This window comes from Dermacentor albipictus, chromosome 6 (assembly GCF_038994185.2).
Source record: "Dermacentor albipictus isolate Rhodes 1998 colony chromosome 6, USDA_Dalb.pri_finalv2, whole genome shotgun sequence".
NCBI classification, from domain to species: Eukaryota; Metazoa; Arthropoda; class Arachnida; order Ixodida; family Ixodidae; genus Dermacentor; species Dermacentor albipictus.
Window position 1 is genome coordinate 112,085,793 of NC_091826.1, and position 22,208 is coordinate 112,108,000.

The 22,208-nt window shown below is 45.7% G+C and overlaps 1 protein-coding gene across 7 annotated transcripts in view; it reads left to right on the forward strand.

The window, feature by feature from the left end:
- Positions 1–22,208, forward strand: part of LOC135913307 (uncharacterized) — a 568,389-nt gene that overhangs the window by 398,144 nt on the left and 148,037 nt on the right. For 6 of the 7 annotated variants that reach the window (XM_070541258.1, XM_065445900.2, XM_065445902.2 and 3 more), the window contains 6 exons: positions 2,097–2,274; positions 3,677–3,745; positions 12,359–12,424; positions 13,123–13,360; positions 15,248–15,401; positions 16,893–17,002. In XM_070541258.1, coding sequence (XP_070397359.1) covers positions 2,097–2,274; positions 3,677–3,745; positions 12,359–12,424; positions 13,123–13,360; positions 15,248–15,401; positions 16,893–17,002 — 815 coding nt within the window. The remainder of the gene's footprint in view (positions 1–2,096; positions 2,275–3,676; positions 3,746–12,358; positions 12,425–13,122; positions 13,361–15,247; positions 15,402–16,892; positions 17,003–22,208) is intronic. The other variant, XM_070541259.1, reaches the window with a different exon arrangement.

Here is a 22,208-nt window from a genome sequence, read left to right on the forward strand (position 1 = left end):
TGGCGGTTCAGCTGAGTTAAGGCGACTAAAAAAATTAGAGGTATGTTCACTATTGTAACAGGCCACGGTAAAGTGGTGCCTAGTGCTTGACGTTTTGATATTATGTTATGTTAGCGTTGTGAACGTCCTTAAGACGAACAATACGTTTACGAGGCATTACAGGCAATATTGGGTTCCGCTGTACTAGCGCATTCAAATGCGAGTACGTGTCTACAATGCTACGTCATATTTAAACATAGCAATGATCCTTTATGCAAATAAGTATTTACAAATGTCCTTTTTTACAATCAGTCACGCTATACCGCAGGATTCATACTATTTATTCTGGTGACGTCATGCTATCGCGAAACTTAGCGTAACGTATATTTACTTGTAAAATACAGCACATTTTCGGACATGTGCTCAAGAAAGACAAAAGGTACAGAAATTTCTACGAGTATCTGTGCCTTCTAGAGTGCTAACGCCATTGGCTAGCACAAGAAATTGCGAATTTGAAAAGGAAAACTAGGGCCTTTTTTTTTTTATTTCTGCAAGAGTAAGTTTTCTTCCTTCTACAAAACAAATTCAAAATTTTCTCTACCAACTCATTTTGCCAGCAATGGCTGAGAAAGAAAGACTTTCGCGGAGCGGCTGAAGGTTCAATTCTGTTATGAGTATTTTGAGCCTCTGGTAGTTTACTGCATTCGTACACGGCAGCATAATTTTATTTTTTCAGAGGGTTTATGTGTGCCTTCACTCCTTTGGCCTTAGATGTGCCTTACTTACGTAAAGGTTGCTAATTTAGCTGCCCAAACAAATATTTTTGCTAAGTAGTCAAACTGAATAAAATTCCAGTGAAAACCTCCTGTCGTTAACTCGTGCGTTTTTGTAAGGACTCGTTGTCATGTAAGGGGCTTACCTAAGCGTCATTCTACTTAACGCTACCCCCGGCAGACGCATAGAAGGCATTACTTTTTGTCCTAGTACCACCATCGCACAAAAGCGCAGGGGAAATTGCTCAATTTGCATTTTTATACCGTGCTGCATATTTTTCACGGTCAACTCTCGAACAAATAATAAAAACTTTATGCTGCCCTTTTATCGACTGCATGTACGAGCTTATTGGTGGAGGTAATTTGCGCAGGTTTTTACTAGGTAGCTGTTGAGCCCACCGTGGTTACGCAGTGGCAATTTATTTATTTATTTATTTATTTATTTAATTAATTATTTATTTATTTATTTAGCATACCTCCAAGGTTCGAGGGCAATACAGGAAGGAATGGGGAATTACAAGGAATGTGCACTAAACCAAACAAAATTACCCTAATGAATGACGTCCTTGAAGCTCTTGATGGCGGGGATGACGGCGATGGTGGCTGTGAAGCGGTTCAATTTTGTGCAGTTCTTGGGGATGAAAGAAGCAGTTCCTGCCATGGTACGGGAAGATGGCACACTAACTTACAAGTTATGGTACGAGCAAGATAATACATCACGGGAAGACGAGAAGGAACGTTATTTACAAATTAATTTATTGATAGGTCGATTACAATGGCGGCCATTGCTGCTGAGCATTGACCAATCGTTTGATTTGCCGACGCCGTGGTCCAGAGACGGATCTATAGGGTTGTACGAAGTGCTTGTGTTTGTGTGCGTATAATGGAGCCCAAGGAGTTTGTCTCCTCAAGCATACAGAAAAGCCGGGAAAACGGGAGCGTAAAAAGTGCTATGCCCCCCAATCTGTAGCACGCCTCACGACAAGCTCAACTGCACCAACACGCCAATCTTTTACCCAACACGTATCCCAAGACCAAGTAATGTGCTGAAAGATTCTCTGTTGCTACCATACCTTTATCCGCCAGTGCCGTGGTGCTATTTTGATAGAGGCGATGTGCAGAAGAGTTCATACACATCCTATGTACATTGAATATTCCCCTAGTGGTCCAGAATAGAACGGAGGCCAGCAATAGCAGTTGCGTTACTTACGACGTTAAGCTACATCACTCCATTCTTTCAATGTGCCACTAAAGAGCAGGAATTGTACTACCAATTTCAGTTTCAGTTTCAGTTAAATTATGTGATATACCTGTCTTGTTTCAAGCATTTTGTCTCATTTTCAGCTGGGCCACTTTAAGAAGAAACTGACAGATTTCAAGTACGGTCTAGCAGCTTACGGCCTCGAGTTCGCCGATGCCAACAATTCCTGCGGTCTTGGAAAATACCACGAAATTCGGGTTCTGCGACAGTTGCTGTCCTGCTTCGAGAAAAAGTACTCTGCCGCTGCTGACATGGATAATTGTAAGTAATAATGAGGGCAGCTTGGTGAGAAGTTGAGAGCTCACAGGCGCGCGTGTTGGAACTGGATTATTTTCCACCGTGAATTAACTTCAAGTGAAGCACGATGGGTGCCGTAATTGCCACCCTGGGAAGCACCGACTTTAGGCCTGGTTGATGCTTTGCATGCTACTGATGGTGCTCACAATTTAATGTTTTTTTCTGATACCGCGAAAGTAATAGACAGTAACCTAAAATACTTTTATTTTAATTTAAGATTTCTGTGCCTAAGTTGGACTACCTTGTAAATTGAAAATGCATTTTGAGAACTTCGCTTCTGTCTCGCATTCTGGCATTTTGGGGACGCTATTAGATGACCATTCGTCCCGCTGCATGTTGTGTGGAGTTGGTATAGGTCTTAGAACGACAGAAAGCTGAGCTAGTTGGTAAGGATTCCTAATGCAAAGAAGGGGTAAGGAGTGTAGACACCGACACAAGAGGAGAGAAGTGTACAACATGAACGCCGTTATTTGCATTACGGTATACCTTCTTTGCATCATGGTGTAGGTCATCGCGAGTGGATTAGCAGTAACGCAGTCTATGGCGGTAACACCTTTCTTTACAAAGGACATTTTTTTTTCTTTCAAGGGGCACTACTGAATAACAAAAAATACAACGTACGTGTTTTGTGCGGTCTTTTTTTTTTCATTTCAGTTCCTTCATTTGGCATCAATATTATGATCTGAGGCATACATAAGAAATGCCAGAAATAATGCGGCTGTATAGGAGTCTGCACACCCTGACATGCCCTTCATATTTCAGTACGCATGAAATTGTGCATACAATAAAAAATAAAAACACAAAATTGCGCAGCAAGACAATGTCCACAGAATTATGAAATTTAAAGCATGAAAACGTCACACCTACACGGCTTTTGTTTAGTGCATCAATGAAGAATATAAAACGTAATTTAAAAAAACATTCATGCGTGCGCTGCCTGGAAGTGCACAACGCGAATGAAGAAATGAAAATGTGAGATGAATGCAGAGAAATTCATAGATACAGTTTTTTTTATGTCACACATGTTTACACCTAAATACCGTGTAGTTACACATCGCATATTCCTTCGATTCACTTCATTTCTCTTTTTACGTCCCGACAATAGTGAGAGTGTCGGAACCAAAACAATAAATCTAGTAGACTGAAACAGTCGTTACCGAATGCGACGTCAGATCTGATTCTAGCTTGTGAAAATCCTAAACACGTAAATGGCTGTAAGTGCTTTTAAATTTTTGTTTTATGGATATACTCTTTGGTATTCACCAATTTAAGCGCGCTAGTTCTAATTGTGGGATTCATCGAATTTTTTAAAGCACTGTTGACGCTTCGCATTTAATTACCGTTTCTTTTTGTTCTTGGTCTCCAGGCCTCCATCAAACTTTCCCGTCGCAGGCCGATGATCTTGCAAATGAAGACACGACGTCGGCGTCACCAGGTACTGTGAACGTACTAAAGACTGGCTCTTTACGCGGATTGTTATTTTAGAGAACAATGAATAAAACGCATCCCTTACCTAAAGCAAAACTCTCTCCTCACAATTTTACAGTGAAAACCGACTATAACTTCACATCCTCAAAGCCCTCAAAGAATGTTTTAATGGAAAAAACTCTGCTGAAATTTACAATGCCCGCCATTGACATCAATTTATAGCTTTTACGCTGAGTTATTTCATGTATGCTATACTTCATTGATGGTGTATATTTTTGGAAGTGGTGTTAATCACGCTACTGCCAAAAATTTACACCACAAGCGAGGTGAAACAAACTTCGTTACTGCAATATTGGCTGTGTTTGGTTGAGCTCTGCCCCACCAGGTGGCTGCACCCTGCAGGTCGTTAACGTTGGCGCAGCCACTCGTCCCGCAGAATGCCTTGTCCGCTTGCGTTTGCCGTAACAGTGGACGCGATAAAACTGTCTATTCTTTATTTCTGCTTATTTTTCTAAGCTTTTATAACCTAAGTAATTGATAAAAATCAATGCATATAAATGTATAACATTATATGCATATAAATGTATATGTATGCATATGTATACATATATGTATATGTATGCATATGTATACATATATGTATATGTATACATATACATACATATATGTATATGTATGTATATGTATGCATATAAATGTATATGTATATATGCATATAAATGCATATAAATGTATAAGATGTATAAGAGTAGGCGGCGAGTGGCTTCATCCCCTTGATGTTTGTGCTGTGAGTGTTTTGTTGGCTGGGAAAGTGTTTGTGTCGGAATTCCTTGTTCTTTCTCGTTGTTCGCACGATGTTATACTTGGTATCGATTTTCTTGAACAGCGCGGCGCTTCCGTGGACGGCGGTTGTGGCGAAATATCATTGAACAAGTTATTTATATCAGCACATTCCGAACAAAGCTCGGGTGGTGAAGACAGGGACGCAGACACACTCAGTGTTTTTGATGAAGTGATTGCACCATCGTGGTGCCTGACGCCCTTTCGTGTTTCGGCAACTACTGTTCATGCTGATTGTGTTGACCTTGTAGTTAGACCTCTCCGCATAAACTGTGCTAAAAAAGATATACTTGTGCCCTGCTCTGTCGTGTGCATGACGAAAGGAGTCGCCACATTGTGGGCGCTGAACTGTTCCGCCATGCCGGTTGTCCTTCTTCGCGGTATGAAAATCGCTCTTTTCGATGAAGCCGCATGGAGCTCAATAGCGGCACTAACTACGGACGTCTCTACAGCTTGCTCTCCTTGCGATAATCGCCATTCTGAAGTGCTAATGCTTGGCATGACCAGCAAGGCTCTCGGTACATCGGAACGGCAAGCACTGGTACAAGTCCTTGTCAGGCATGAGGCTGCATTCGACTTCACGCATGGAGATGCACCCCTTCATTTACCGTCGTCCCGTGCTCGTCACAGAATAGATACCGGCCCAGCACATCCCATCCGCCAGAACCTCTACCGAGTGTCATCGTCCGAACTCAAAGTGATTGCCGAGCAAGTCAAGGAGATGATGAACAAAGGTGTCGTTCAAGAGTCATCTAGTCCATGGACAGCCCCAGTAATCCTCGTCCGAAAAAAAGATGGCTCCTGGAGATTCCGCGTGGATTACAGACATCTAAACGCAGTGACGAAGAAGGATGTCTATCCACTACCGCGAATAGATGACGTCATTGACTGATTACACGCTGCTTCTTACTTCTCAACACTCGATTTGCGATCGGGGTATTGGCAAATACCTATGGGCCCTGCCGACAAGGAAAAGACCGCTTTCGTGACTCCAGATGGCCTATTCGAATTTGATGATATGCCTTTTGGCCTTTGCAATGCTCCTGCCACCTTTGAAAGATTCATGGACACAGTACTACGTGGTCTAAAGTGGGATATATGCATGTGCTACCTCGATGATGTAATCTTTGGCCGCACGTTTGAAGAACATAAAGAACGCCTCAGCCTCGTTCTCGACTGCATTGAGAAAGCTGGACTGGTCCTAAACTAAAGAAAGTGTGGGTTCGGCGAACGTCAAACACAGGTCCTGGGACACTTAGTTGACAAGGATGGCGTCAGACCCGATCCTCGTAAGATTGAAGCAGTGAGCTCCGTCAAGCCACCACACTCAGCACGAGAACTCCGCTCATTCATTGGCCTATGTTCGTATTTTCGTCGCTTTGTTCCCCAGTTTGCCGACATCGTTTACCCGTTGACAAGTATTTTGCGACAAAAGGCACCCTTCAATTGGACAACAGAGTGTGACGCATCATTCTCTCAACTGAAGTTTATAATAACGTCAGCACCCCTCTTGCGTCACTTCAATCCATCTTGCCCGACTGAAGTTCACACTGATGCTAGTGGAATCGGGATAGGAGCGGTGCTTGTACAACGTCACAGTGGCGCAGAACATGTCGTATATGCCAGCCGTTGTCTGAGCAAATCTGAACGCAATTATACGGCTACGGAACAGGAATGCCTGGCAGCCGTTTTCGCCGTACAAAAGTTTCGATGTTATCTTTACGGTAGACCATTCAAGATTATCACCGACCATCATTCTTTATGCTGACTGGTCGGTTTGCGTGATCCCTCTGGTCGCCTCGCACGTTGGGCGCTGCACCTCCAGGAATACGACTTTGTGGTATCGTACAAGAGTGGCCGTCGTCACGCTGACGCAGACTGCCTCTCTCGGATTCCTCTTGCGACTACCGACTGCGATGCTGAGAATTTCGACGACTGTCTCGCTGCTGTTACTCCTACGTTCCCTGACGCGGCAGACTTCCAGCGAGAACAACGGTATGATGTTACCCTTGATCCGCTTTTTGTCGCCGCCCGTACTTGTAAAGGCAGCGGTCGCTTTACTGTCCGTGATAAATTGCTTTACAAAACTAATTACTCCGCACATGGAGCGCCTTTTCTGCTTGTTGTCCCCGAGAGTCTCCGCTCTGACGTTTTACGTGCCATGTATGACGATGTGACATCCGGCCATTTCGGCTTCTTACGAACGCTGCACCGAACGCAGGAGCGCTTTTACTGGCCCAAGATGTACGAAACAACCAAGCGCAATGTCGCTAGTTGTGAAACGTGCCAACGTCACAAGCGACCGACCACCGCAGCCCCGGGTCCCCTTCGGCCATTGACACCACCCAGTTCGCCGTTCGAGGAAGTAGGCATTGACCTTTTGGGTCCATTCCCGTTATCTAAAAACAAGAACCGCTGTATAATTGTCTGCGTCGACCATCTTACACGGTATGCAGAAACTGCAGCCATACCGTCTTCCACCGCTGCTTGCGTGGCGGTCTTCCTGCTCCGTTCCGTGGTCCTTCGTCATGGCCCACCACGTGTCATCATCAGCGACCGTGGTCGCCAGTTCACGGCTGATGCCATTGAAGAGTTACTTCGTTTGTGCACTTCACAGTTCCGTCATTCCACGCCGCATCATCCACAGACCAATGGCCTCATTGAAAGGACAAACAGAACACTGACTAACATGCTTGCCATGTACGTCTCCTCCAATCATAAGAACTGGGACGACGTGCCGCCCTTCATCACTTATGCATGCAACACGGCGAAGCACGAAACCACGAACTATAGCCCATTTCATCTCCTGTATGCAAGGTTACCGCCAAGCCCTCTGGACACTTTCTTACCCTTCATACTGCACAGTGATGATTCTGTATCGAAGACTGTGTCTCGCCGAAGAAGCGCGTCGAATCGCTCGTCTTCGTACTCTGGCCTCGCAAAGTCGTTCGAAAGAGCGATACGACCACCGTCACGTACAAGTATGGCTGCAAAAAGGTGACTTAGTCCTTCTTTGGACAACGCAACGCAAGCGTGGATTGTGCCAAAAGTTCTTGTCACAATAGTCAGGCCCATTTGTAGTTGTGGACCGCCTGAGCGAACTCACTTACGTCATAGCTTGCCTACTGTGAAATGGTCGGCAATCAAGCAGAACTCAGCTGACTCATATTGCTCGCCTGAAGCCTTTCTACCCTGCTTGTCCATCCTGACTCGCCCCACGGGCTTCGTCAGCTTGTGGGGAAATGTAACAGATATGAAAGGCACGGACAAGAACAGAAGACAAAGAGAACGAGGAGTTTGAGAGGCCGGGCTGCGCTGCGATCACGCTACGACCATCGTCCATCTCCTGTAAATAAAACCATTTCTTCGCAACTCATCGTAACAATATGATTGGTGTAAAAATGTAGCTTGTAGAATGTGGATAGTGGAATCTATACACGATATCTATTGCCATTTGGAGCTATATGGAATCACTTTTTCAGCTGTCGGCTGCAGGCCACTCCTGAGACCAAGCAGTTTATTTTTGGCGGATAGGTTCTAATGGCTGCGAAGGCGAGTGTAAAGCATGAACACCAACCCTGAGTGACGTGGTTGCGTCCTCCACCTGCGGTTAAATAGCGGAAGCCCGTTGGTATTGGCAGTGTGACGTCACCTCTCTAACATCGTGGTGTTCCGATCGCCCGCGCGCGCACCTCGCGCCTGCACGCTGAGTCTACGACGCCAGCCCACTCCCTCCGGTATGGCACCCAGCTGCTGCCATGTTTCCGCGTGTTACTGGCAGTTTTACTCTCCCTCCACCTCTCTCCTGTACATTGTGATCCCCTTATGTCGCCATTACGTGGTAAATGTGTCAAATTCGTCATCGTTATAGTAAGATTGTCTGCCGCTAAGCTTTAAAGCAGTCTAAATAGTAAGCCGCGTTGTCCTTGTTGCTTTTCTTTCATCCCGCTGCCCAATAAACGGCTAACCGTGGGAACTACATCGCCTGCAGCGTCTGAGCTGCCAACCGTCGTTTATATCTGATTATGCGTTTGGCTGTTAGCTCAGTTACATTCTCTAATACGAGTATGTGGTGGATGCTGTGAATACCACGGTAGTAACAGTTTCAATACCGCACATACTAATGTACCTGTGTAAAATGTGAAGCCACTTCTTCTCGAGAATAGGCCCACTATGTTTGATGCAGTAGCTCAGCCTTCTAGTCTACTTGGTAACGTCTTCCGCAGCAAAAAATATACGCCGTTGATAAAAAAGGATATTGGGCACTAGGTTAGCCTACAATAAAAGAATATAGTTTTGAGGCGAAAGTGTATATATAATTTTCATGCCATGCACTATTAAATATGTCTTTACCGATTCTGACGACATTCTTGTAGTTCGCCCAGTCATTTCCGCCGTCTTTAATAACGTTAACTTTAAACTTTCGTTAACTTTTCAAAGGCTGACATTGCATTTTTCGCCCATATTGGATGGCTCATTTCTGTGCCTTTTCTCTACCGCCGTCTGCTGCGCGCCATGAGCGTAGTGTTTTTGTTTTGTTATAGTCTGCTCACGCAAATCTGAAAACTATAAAAACAGTGTATCCCGTTAAAATCAGGAAGCCAACGACGTACACACGACCATATTGATTCTGATTGGTTTCGGCTATATCTCTTATAAAATATATTGCAGACTCTTTCATTCGGTTTCTCGAGAAGTGTCGCAATCGTGCTGCAACTGAAAGCTCAAATAATGTAATTGAAGCTCCTGCTGTAAATGAATGCACGCAGCGACTATGTTGAGAGTGAAATACTACACCTATCGAGTTCACGCTGTCGCTATTTGGTACCGCTACTTAGCACAGGGACGCGGGTCCAGAAAGGAAACGCAAGAAACTGAAGAAACACTCGTGCCGAGCATTGGTTGTACTTGGAAAAAAAAAAACTTGGTCAGCAGTTAACAACGCTGACTCCCTTAAAGTTATAGCAAACTTATATTGCGTTGACTGGGAAATTTCGACGGGCTATGCCCGCGCCCTTCACGAGTAGTCTTGCGAGCCTTCATTTATCAAGGTCGTGTTTCTGTACCTCGTATCAAGGGCACATTTTGACATGATCGCTGTCGCTCAACACATCTCGAATTTTCTATTATATACGTTTCAAGTAGATGTCCATCTATAACGCTATCAACATGCGTGACCGCTCCATCTTCCAGCGCAGCAGCATAATTCTGCAACCATTCGGCAACAGTGGCACGTTTGCTTTCCTCGTGCTAAATTCGCTATTTGAAGCTTCTGGCGCTCACGTTTTTTTATCGTGATAGTTCGCGCTTACATACGCCAAGCTAAATAGCGCGCTGCCTTCAGTATCGGCCTACGTGTTTAGTTAGGTACCTCCAAACTTGACGAAGTCCGCGTGCAATGCTATCGCTATCAAGAAAAATAGTAGGGTCTTGAAATGAACCCGGAACTCTCTCACTACGGCACCCCTATTATTGTGCGCGTGTTGCTTTTGTACGTTAACATAGTCAAATAAGTTGACAACGCTTTACAGAGGCTCAAAGTATAAATAAGTCACCTCTAAAGTCACCAGACCTAAAAACTGCGACTACTCTGTGACTTATCTAAGACAAACGAACCTGCGAAGACGATCATAGTAAGCCTATCGTTACTACTGTTAACACCAAGTCTCTTTTCTTTGACGTTCATTATTTCCTTTCTTTTTTCAATCTTTCAGGCCCTTTACATTTAACTGCTTTACCTCCCCGTTTTTCCTCTTTTTTTTCTCTCTATTATACAAGCAATTAAGGGGCAGTTTAAATACTGCGAAGGTTTCACGCAACAAAGAATTTGGAGCGCTGTGTTAAAATGCGGTTGGAAATAAAGATTTCCCCTTCATTAGTTATATAATATTTGTAAATGAGGAAATATAATGACAGGTCTGCGTACTTTTATAATGCTGCTGTATCCATAACATTTTTTTAAAGAAAACGCCGAGCTGAGTCAGCACGCTACATCTAGAGCGGTGTTTCATTGTACTGACGCGGCCCGCCGTGGTAGCTCAGTGGCTGTGGTGTTGGGCTGCTGAGCACGAGGTCGCGGGATCGAATCCTGGCCGCGCCGGCCGCACTTCGATGGGGTTGAAACGCGAAAACACCCGTGTACTTATTAGATTTAGGTGCACGTTAAAGAACCTCAGGTGGTTGAAATTTCCGTAGTTCCCCACTGCGGCGTGCCTCATAATCAGAAAGTGGTTTTAGCACGTTAAACCCCATAATTTAATTTTTTTAATACTGACACATGGACTTGTTTACCTTTTTCGGGTGAGCGCCTTTCACTATCTAACAAATGTTATGTCAGCGCGGGACGCGCCTGCATGTATCAGAAGTTTCTCGAATGTTATCGATGGTTGTGTTGTCACCGAAGCTTGTGAAATCTGACTGCATGGGCGACGCGACTTGTGTAGAGCTTTCTGGAAAGCACGCAGGCACCAGCGATTACTCTGGAACCTTTGATGGCTCATGTATAAAAGCTGACGCGCTTGACCCTCGGATCAGATTTTCGACAATCGCCGACTGTGTTCTCTACTATCGTTGTGCTTTAAGGGTAGCCTGTTTTTGTAGGCGCAAGTTCGCCCAATAAAAGTTAGTTTCGTAATTCACAGTATTAGACAGCTTTCGTTTAACGTTTGCAACCAAACGTAAAAGCATTACGTGCGTAAAGAAATAGCGTCGTCCTCACTGCGCATGCTCGGAACGTCATGGGTTTCTGCGGTTTACGTGCGCCATTACAACGTGCGTTATTTGGCGAGTTTAACGTCCGTAATGTTTACGGAAGCTAACAGCGTTGTCGAACATGGCGGCACCCATGGCTCCCGCTTGAGCGTGAATTCTCGTGATGGCTACGCTCTCACTCGCGTTGATCGCCAGTAACTATTGTAATGAGCTTTCGCTTTCTCTAAACTGATCTGAAAGGTTAGTTATGAGCGCATAGCGCGTCCATTTTCTGAGATCGTTCGCTGATCCTGGCACCCGTATGCCTAACGAGACGCGTCCACATAGCACCATTAGCAACCACAGCAGGGTGGTTGCTAATGGATCGTCTTTGGGTGGATACGTTTGGCACGAGGCACCAGACGGCACCCTGTTTGATAACGTTTTCTTTACGTTTCTGTTTCCGTAAGGTAAACTAAAAGACTTGATAGGGCACGCACCATAACGTCCCGCAGAGGTGCTTACGTTTAACGTACGTAAAGGCGGCAAACTTTATTTTAAACTATTCGTTGTTACTGTGATCTTTACCGTCACTACTGCATGACAATACGCACAATTGATAACAAATTTTTGCCTTTGAAATAGTAGTCTAGATCAAAATAAAGTAGTTTGCAGTTTCACAGTTCTCTAGCCTCGAAAAATTATAGATGTAAGAAATGCATTTAATAACAGTCAGCCTCCACAGGTGCTCTTATGTCAGCTATATCAACCGTTATTTTCTTAATTTCTTGCTAGGTTTCTCAAACGACTTGCACTAGAGTGTAGAGCAGCAACTTAGGCAGAAAATAGAAAGCGAGTTAAGCGACTTTTATGTTGAAGTATTGATAGTTGTTTGTCACATCAGTATTTCCAAACTACGAAATTGTAGCGAATTGTTCTATTAAGTTCACCATACGAAAAAAATCGTACGTAGAAGCCAATGTTTATTAGGGCGGTCGATGTGAAGAGATCTTACCGCGGGTCAGGTGGGAGTCTGCTGGTTTATTACTAATACTAATTAAATACGTGCACCAATCTTGTCCACTCATAGGCATCGATCCTTCAAAGCCACAACACCTTTCAACGAGGGGCGTCCCCATTACGGTACAACCCACAGGTATGTTGACAGAACGTTTCGAACAGTAAATACCACATATTGAAGTTTTGCATGGACCATGTTATCTCGCCGATTTCAGAATGGGCCTATTGCACAACCTTTGTGAAGGTCATTCTCAACAAATACTTGTTATAACAAGATAACGTTTTTTGGACTATCGCTTTGTTCCAACGTTTTTCCAATCTCGATGGGACTGCATTAATTTTCCACCAGAAGTGTTGAGCTGGTGCGACTGCGACATGAACTAATTTTAATTGCAAAGGGTTTCACCGCTTTGTGCAGCATAGAAAGTAACCAGCTCCTTTATATTTTGTGGCATCTTGAAAGGCAGAAAGCGCTGCAAAACCCCCTTCGCCATGGGGTAGCAGACCCTTATGACTGTCTGTATCACGCGATGATGATTGACAGACGAAGCAAGGAGAGTCAGTAGAATCTTGCCACTGTCTTGTTGACGATATGGAGAATGTATTTATTTGTCAATGTAGTTATTTGTTAATGCTATAATTAATGCTGCTAACATCTTCAGAATTTGACAATTCCGCTTATTTTTTTGTACATGAATATTTCCCCCTCCTTGCGCTCCGTGAAAGTGAGTTTTCTGCTGTAATACAAACGTACGAAGCAGGTTGTAGGATTCGTTCGTAGATTCACTCGTTCATGGACTGATTTTCTCAACCATTTAATGGGTCTTTGCTCAGTGCCGCCCGTGAATGTCGACAAGCCTCTGCAGTCCCCACTGATCTGCACATTCGGAATCAACTTTACCGCGAACACACCTTTGCCCGATGACGGCCTTTGCGACTACATTTTCTACACTACCATGGACAGCGAGGGCGGATCAAGCTACTCCATTTTCAAAGAGGACTTTCTGCATTTCTTGTCGGCGGCTTCGGGCGCGCACTCCAAGACTAAATACGGCGTTGGATTCAATTACGAGTGAGCATGCCACCGTCCTCTGTTTACCTCTGCGTCCTCGTCTATAGAGGCAGTGGTGTTCAGCGAGCAAAACTGATTAAACGTCTGACAAGCACCCGACCACTGCGTAGGCGCGGCTTTAGGCGGTATGGATAGCGTAGCAGAGAAATAGGGAAGCGAAACGTCAAGTAAAACGAGACACGCGTCAGACTGAGCAAATGCCTTTCGTCAAATATTTCGTGGTTCCGTTCTTTCGTCGGCTAAAACGCGTGCGGTGCTTCATAAGCAAAAGATGGTGTTAGCGTGTTTTTTTTTTCGTAAGACGCGTTAAGAGTGTTCAAACAAAAAACAAAACTCGTGACCCAAAGAAATAGGGGCTGCTCCAGTGCAACAAAATCTGTGCCGCACGTGCACCTGCTGTTTTGTGTTTCGTCTAACTAAGCACTCTTATTTTGTTTCAAAATGTCACTAACCAGTTGAACCGAGCCTCAGCAGCAGTAACAAAGTTGCAACGTTTCACTTTGTAGCCAGCGCTCGTTCTTTTGCGTTTCTTTGTATGTCCGGCTTTAAACTATGCACTATAGCTGAATGCGCACCATTCCCACCAGTCTTCTATCCGGCAATCTTGTATATCTGTGGCTGCGCTTATAAAATTGTATGTTCTTTTTCTTCTCCAGGTAACTGCATTCTTACATTTACATCTGACATGTAACGCAATTCCATTCGTTGAGTTGGCCTGCTGAAATAGGACGCCTTACTGCTACAAGCATTGAAATGCATATTTGAAATATTGCGAGAGAGCTGTTAAAGGTACCAGCAGAAACGTAAACAAGAAAAAAAGCAGTTGCAAGTAAATAGACGGATATACAAAGCAGTACAAAAATATTCAGTCAGAGGAACTGAAATAGTACAATGTGATCGAAGAACAGAAGTCAATCGCAGTTTAAAAAAAAAATTAAGTAGTGTAGCACGAATGCGGGAGAAGTCAGTTAGTAGTACAATGCATTTAGGGAGGTGGTTCCAGTCGACATTATCTTTCGGCTAGAAAGATCGAGAATATGTTACGGTTTTCCATCTTGGCACACATACATTCTGTGTATGACCAACACGTGAGTAGATGTATATGGTGATGATTTTATTAAGAGCGTTTGAAGGTAGTGATTATAACAGTATGCTTTGTGGAACAAACGGAGGTGAAACAACTGCCGGTGTGTTGCACGTAGGGAAGGGTTAACCTCCGACTTCGTGTAAGATACACAGGATGTGCACTTAAAGCTTGTAAAATGCATTGTAGATCCGCGTACGTTTCCAGCAAAGCGCCTTTTTAGTGCACTGCAGGACAAATTAACTGGAACACCAGTTAGCCACTTGATACAGTTGAACAAGGTGGTGTTGATCAAAAATAGGAGACAGTCGTTACTTTTTCTTCTTTAGGATTGTCGGCTTATAGTTATTGTGGGTCAGACTAACGTGAAGAGGGGGGGGGGGGGAGCCAGGAGAAAGGTGCGGAAGGTGAATTTTGTTTTCTTCACAGCCTACTTCTTACTTCTGACTACTTTTTGTGACATCTTGAGGATACACTCTTAAACGTGAGCCTCACAGTGAACGCATGAATTCACTCGCTGTTTTCGGACACGAGAGCCTTTGGCTCTCTTGAACATTCAGCTGTTACAGCCTCAACGGACGTTCTGAAACATAAGCCCTCGACTCCCAAAGGTCAGCGTGGTCAGCTGACCTTTGGTCAGCTGTGGTCAGTTGAGGCTTCTAAAGTGTATTAGTGGTTCGACATCTTGCGTGCAGTTTAGAGTACTTGTTCTGGCGATACCTGAGGCATCTCACTCTAGTGCAGTTTATGATGCGCTATGTGTACGGCTGTGTGCACTCATCTTCTGATGCCCACTGTTTCAGCAACCGAGAGCAAATGAAGCAAACGTGGCTTAGTCAAAGCGGGGATAAGCTGCTCGAGCTTTGGAAGCGTGGAATTTCTCTTTTCGGATACCTGGACACCCCGCCAAACTATTTCAACATGGACAGTGCCAAAAGTCTGCTCCTGAACATAAAAGTGAGTTGGATTCAGCTGAGTTTGGGTACAAAGCAGGCGCTCCTGAACTCAAGCAAACTACTTCGATAGCCACCGCGCTATTGCCTCTCCTTAAAGCAGCCTACATTCACTCAGCATTTATCCTTGAATCCCAGGGAAAGCAACTCGGGAGCCACGTTTGCGATTGTCCTAACGTGCATTGTCTGCCGACTAAAAGGCTCCAACGAAATTTTAAAATTTCGCGGAGCAGGAGACAAGGACGCAGGCAAATATGAACACCAAATCGAGGGTCTTGCGGATTGACGTCTGGCCGAGGAAGATAACAGTAATATTAGTTGCACATTTGGCTCGTTCAGCTCTGCGCCACCAGGTGGCTACACCACGCAAGCCGCTCACGTTCCCGCCTGCACCCATCCGTCGAAACGCCCAACTCACCTGCATTTAAGGAAATACCGGACACGCCTGGTGGTGCCACATTAGGCTCGCAACGCACGCTGTTCGGAAAGCTCTCCCTGGGCATTGACGCCCAGTCGACTAGCGGAGAGGCTGGACACGCTGCCTTCAAAGCACCGGAAGTAGGCGACACGAAGTCACATGATGACGTAGAGCCTGTGAAAGCAGAGCATAGCTCTGATAGTTCGTCTAACGAGTTGAGGAGCACAAGCATGGCTAGGAAGGAAGGTAACTTATAATCGCCTGTAGCTTTCCTAATATGAGACGCTTCACTTAAATTGTGGCGCGAATGTTTTACTAAAGCTTTACCTTAGGCGTCTAATAAATTTGTCCAAACCATTTCGGGACCATTTAGTTTCAGGTAGTGCTTATGCGCATCGTACCACTCGTGTTTCTTATGCTGTTGTTTTGTTCTTGTGGTAATTAAAAATTGGTAAAATGGTTTTCGGAATTATTTAAAGAACTGTGAACACATTGCGCCTTTTATTACAGGGCCGTATTCGCGCTGTCTGACATGAACGCACTGCTGCTGTTTGACCCTAAGTTCAAAATACATTGAGCGCATGCGTTTCATGTAGAATAAAAGTCGTAGCAATTTAAATGAGCTATGCATTTTTTGGACACCGAAGCGCAATTCTTGCACGAAGACTTGCAATAATAATAATATTTGGGGTTTTACGTGCCAAAACCACTTTCTGATTTTAAGGCACGCCGTAGTGGAGGACTCCGGAAATTCTGACCACCTGGGGTTCTTTAACGTGCACCTAAATCTAAGCACACGGGTGTTTTCGCATTTCGCCCCCATCGAAATGCGGCCGCCGTGGCCGGGATTCGATCCCGCGACCTCGTGCACAGCAGCCCAACACCATAGCCACTGAGCAACCACGGCGGGTGAAGACTTGCAATGAGGCTATTTACATATACGTTGTTTTTGGACTTGCTTCTATAGTTGGTGCGATTATTTGGTAACCGCGTGAACGCTCATTGCCAGGGACTAATCGATATTGGTGTAGCGCCACGTCAGTGTTCTGCTCAGCTGACGTCATCCATGTTATGCAGGGAATGGTAGAATTGCTGCGTCCAGCTGCAGTCGGACGGCGGCCCTTCACCGTGTTCTCGGCCGTCATCGCTCGACCTCTGTGGGGTGCTCCGCTTGCGAAGGCGTTTCAGTAAGTGCGCGGCTTATGGCTTGCTCCATCTACTATGCATCTGCCGTTGCCTATCTGCGGTGCGGGAATTCTGGCACAGAATCTTGCTACGCAAAGTTATCGGGTATAAGTTCGCGCCACACCCCACGAAGTCACCTTGAAAACCACATTATTCCTTAGTGATCAGTCATTGTTTCGTTCTGTTTTGAGTATTACTAAAACGAACCCTTCTTTTTGGGTGTTTTTACAAAAAAAGCTATTAGTTTCATTTCCTTTTAGTCAAAATTTCATTAACATTCTTCGTTTATTAGCAGCAGGATGCGTTGCATTACGATAGCGCATGGGCGCAGTCGTGTGGCTTTATTTCATATTTACCGAGCTCTCATTAAACGCCGAGACATATCACCAGGCTGCATGTACGTTGCCACAAAAAATTGAATTGGTCGTTTCTGAACCTCCTGTACAACGCAACGAAACGCACTTGGCCGTAAAGTGAACATTTAAAAATTTGCGTACCGGACCTTAGTTAAATTACATAGTTAAGCGTAATATAAAAAATAATATAAGGAGAGCCACATAACGGCAAACCATATGCCGTTGGTTTTATTCGGCTGCAGCTAACCACATTTTTCTTAATCCTTGGCACAAGTTACTAGAAACACCCTGTAATAACAAGAATTATAAATAAAAGTACCTTTCGTAAGTGACATATCAACCAGCACCGTTCAACGAGAAGTAAAACACAAATGAAAATAACAACGCCACAGGCAACGCAACATATTAACAAGAGTTACTTGCTTAAAACGTTGGCAATGAAGGTGAACAAGTGGCACAGCGGTACAACTCCTGTTGTGTCTGCGACGCAGAGAGGCGAAGACGGGCAATCTTGCACGCCTTTTCTGCTGTAGCAACGATGTTGCGAGCGCGTTCAGTGGACGGTTTGGCAGCGGTCAAAAGGCACTTGCAAAAAAATGGAGCGTTAGTTCTCGTTCGTATACGCAAGATAGAACGGATAGTAGCCAGCGGTGTCATGGCGTTAGTAGCTATATGCAAAGTTGACGAAAGGCAGCGCGGTGTATCAGTCGTTTTGATATGACGAAACATACATAGAAAGCATATCCGCGATCGTCCTATTCAGGCGTTTAGTAAAACCGTTCGTTTGAGGGTGGCAGGCAGTCGTTCGCTTGTGTATGTTACCACAAGAAGGAAGTAAGCCTTCGATGACTTTAGCTAAGAAATAGCGACTTCGTCTTTAAGAAATTCATCAGGAGCGCTGTAATGTCAAATGATGTCTTGCACCGACGAGTCGGCGACGTCCATAACGCAACTGGTCGAGAGAGATGTTGTGATGGCGTAACAGGTTCCATAATCTGTAGCAACGGCAATCAGTTTATTGTCCGCGGTGGAAGGAGGGAAAGGTCCGAGAGGGTCGAGACGAACACGAGAAAGTACCTAGCTCGGCCGGTATATCAATAGGCTGGAAGAGCCCAACAGCAGGAAGAGCTGGCCTTTTCTGGCATTGGCACAACTTGCAGGCAGCGAGATAACGATGAACATAGTGGTAGAGACTGGGCCAGAAAATGTGTTGCCGCACACGTTCGAACGTCCTAAAACGCCTAGGTGGCCGGCCGTGGCGACATCACGAAGTTGCTCGAGTACGACCGCCCGGAGATGAGTGGGCAAGACGAGAAGTAGCTCCTGTCCCTCGTGGTGCATGCTCCGGCGATATAAGATGTCATTTACAATGACGAACAAAAGAAGTGACCGGCCCGATGAGCAAGAATGCAGGCGCTTGATGAGATCATTTAGAGACGTTTCCCGCCGTCGCTCGTCACCAATGTGGCTGGAAGCGGTGAGCGAGAAAATGCCGGCTGGTGTGTTCTCCATGGGAGCGGGTTGTTCAGACAAGGGGCCCTATAACGTAAAAATATGCCATTATGTTTTTATTGCAATCTTCTGACGTCAAATATGCGTAACCGCCGACGCAAGCACCGGGCGGTCGCCCGCAGGGTTGTCTGAACAGACCAATCAAACACTCTCCTCGTTCATAGGAGGTCACTTTTGTTTGCTCGAAAAACGAATAACATTGCCTACACTGCCGCCTGTGTTGGCCTACAGTGCCACCTGTGCCACCTGTGCCACAGTGCCACAGTGCCATCTGTGCCACAGTGCCATCTGTGCCACAGTGTCATCTGTGCCACAGTGCCATCTGTGCCACAGTGCCACCTGTGCCACAGTGCCACCTGTGCCACAGTGCCACCTCTGCAACAGTTCCACCTCTGCCACAGTGCCACCTCTGCCACAGTACCACCTAGCTCTGCCACAGTGCCACCTGTGCCACCTACATTGCCTACAGTGCCACCTGTGTTGTCTTTATGCGTCTTCCTTTTGTGAGTGTTCAATTGCGGCAAAAAACATAACTTTTAGCAAGCACCAACTAGGCCAACAAGCAGATCTGTTGTCTTACCTAATTGGCTGACAAGAGGCCAGGAACACGCTCAAGTGGAGCGGGATTCGATAGGGCCCAGCCACTGCACTGAAAGTCGATAACCGGACGAAGAGGGTGGTGCCGGCGTCTGCAAATGATCCGCTCTCCCTTACTTAGCTTACGGCGGCTGGTCGAAAATAGCGGCTGCATGCAACGGAAGCTTAAGAATGACGCTAAAACGGATCCTCAGCAAAGAAGAGTTGGCAGAACGAGGTCGTAAACATGCCGAAAGTACCTGAAAACGCTACACGGCCGCGCAAAAAGATTTATTATACACAAATAAACCATGCTCTCCAGCAAGTGCAAGTAGCCAGTGCCTGAGCGATCGGCGGCAGCCATTGTTTATTCCTTTCGGAATGGGGCAGCCTGCGGCTATTCCGAAGAAAATTCAGTTTTGTTCGGCATAATAATGCATCTTTAATGAGTACACGTCACTTTGACGTGGTGAGCTCTTGCGGTTTTGTGACGTCGCGTGACAGGCAGGTGAAGTGGGTGCAGCCCGAAATCTTTTGACCAATAGCCGGGAGGCTAATGGCGAAAAAGCGTCGAAACCGAAATAATGATTTCTCTGTTGTTCGGCGAAATCCTCCATAGTCAGTGTGTACACGTCATATCGGATGGGGAGCTATATCGGTTTTCGTGAAGTCGCGTGACAGACAGGCGAGGGGGGGGGGGGGGGTCCAAAAACGTTTTCGACCAATCGCGGAGGGCTGACTGCAGAATTGGAATAGAAAAGTTTGGAATAGTTTTACGTTATACCGCCCAAGCACTCGGCGTCTCGGTGTAGTTGGTCGCAATTGTACACCAGAGTGTACGTAAATTGCTGAAGACGCAGAGCCGAGGGACCTAGACATCCAGAAGGGTCCTTGAGGCTCGAAAGCCAGCACAGAGCATGGTGGTCAGTGGCAACAGTGAAAGGCCTCCCAGATAAGAACGGGTGAAATTTTCTGACTGCCCAAACAAGTGCGAGGAAGTCGCAACTTGTTAATGAAATAATTGCGGTCGGCAGGCGCAAGAAAGCCGGCTTGCGTGCGCAATAACTTGATCATGACCATCTTGGTATTGGGATAAAACAGCACAATTTCCACCGCCACTTTGCGTCTTTGCGTATTTCAGTTTGAGCATGGGCATCGAAGTAAAGATAATCAGTGGGATATTGAGCAGCGTGATGACGTGCGTGAAGGCTGTATGGGTTGATTGAGACCCCCGGAAAATGAACAACGTCTTTCCTGAAATGATCAGTTAGTGGATGGGATATGTCTGCAAAATTTCTAAGAATTGGTGGAAATATTAGCACAATCTCGCAAAGCTTTGAACGTCCTTGCCACAGGTTGGTACAGGAAGCTATAGGATAGCACGGACCTTGATGGGATCGAAGCGGACGGGAGACGAGTAGACCAGATGCCTGACGATAGTAATGTGGCGAAGACTAAAATGTAATCTTGAATTAAGCTCTAGCCCAACAGCACGAAACACCGACAGGAAGGAAGACGTGTAAGGCGTGTTGCAAAGGTCGGAGAAGCGACGATCCCATCGTCCAGGTAGACCAGGCCGATAGGCCATTGAAATGTCTCTATTATACTCTCTAACGTGGCCAGGTGGTTCCAAAAGCCAAATGCAATAACTGAACTGACAGAGGTTGCCAAGTGTAATATAGGCGGTCTTATTTTCACGGTCCCTGGCGTCAACAGTGATTTGCCAGTGACCAGAGTACATGTCAATGGATGAAAAATAGGTTGCGCCGTGAAGGCAACCCTGAGCGTCATCAACGCGTGGAAGAGGACCTCTTTCTTGGTAATACTATAGTTAAATATCTGTAATCTGCGCATAATCGCAACAGGTGTCTTTCTTTTTAATTAAGACAACTATACAAGTGCACGGGCTCGCATACGGCTCAATAATGCCTTTTGAAAGCATCCTGTAAGCCTATTCATAAATAACTTGGAGCTAGCATGCAACACGCGGTAAAGTCGCTGGTGAATTGGAGGCGCATCACGGGTATATGTATGATGTTTGACCGGAAAAGTTTGACCTAAGGGACGGCCATCAAAATGGAAAATGTCGGAGCATCTGACGACCAAATGACGGCAGTTGTCCATTTCTGAGGAGATTGTGATACCTATGAAAAGTGGCCACATTGGAGGAAAAGATTGCTGATGTATGATCAGGCGACGGTGACGCAATCTGGCACTCGTTTTAAAACGACAGAGTGGTCGAAGCTATGCCTTGACGAAGAACGTGAGTGCAGAATCCGATGTTTAAAACAGGCAGACAAGTCTAGTCTGTCGCAACAGTCGCAACGGTGTCGGGAAAGAAAACATTGTGCGACAGAAGGACGCTGAGAGACGGCGTAACCACACAGTCATTATCCAGTACACTGTGGCAGGGTAAGGTGACAATATAGGTCAGTGCTCGGGGCGGAAAACGTACAAACTGGGAACAAGAGAGCTGCCTCTGGACTGTGCCGCGGACACCTGGCGAAACGAACAAGTCAATTTCAATGACACGGGCGGAGCACTGAATTACAGTGGAGTGGCTATATTAGAAATCAAGCCCAAGGATTGCGTTCCGAGCGCAGAGGAGCAGAACATGAAACAAGACTGGTGTGGCGACCATTGATACTCACGCGTGTGGTACACATTCCGAGCAGTGTCGGAGTTCCGTCGTCAGCGTCCCGCGCAACGCCGAACTCAGGGCGTGTTAGCACTATAAGCGTCAATAGAGGGCAGCGCTCATGAT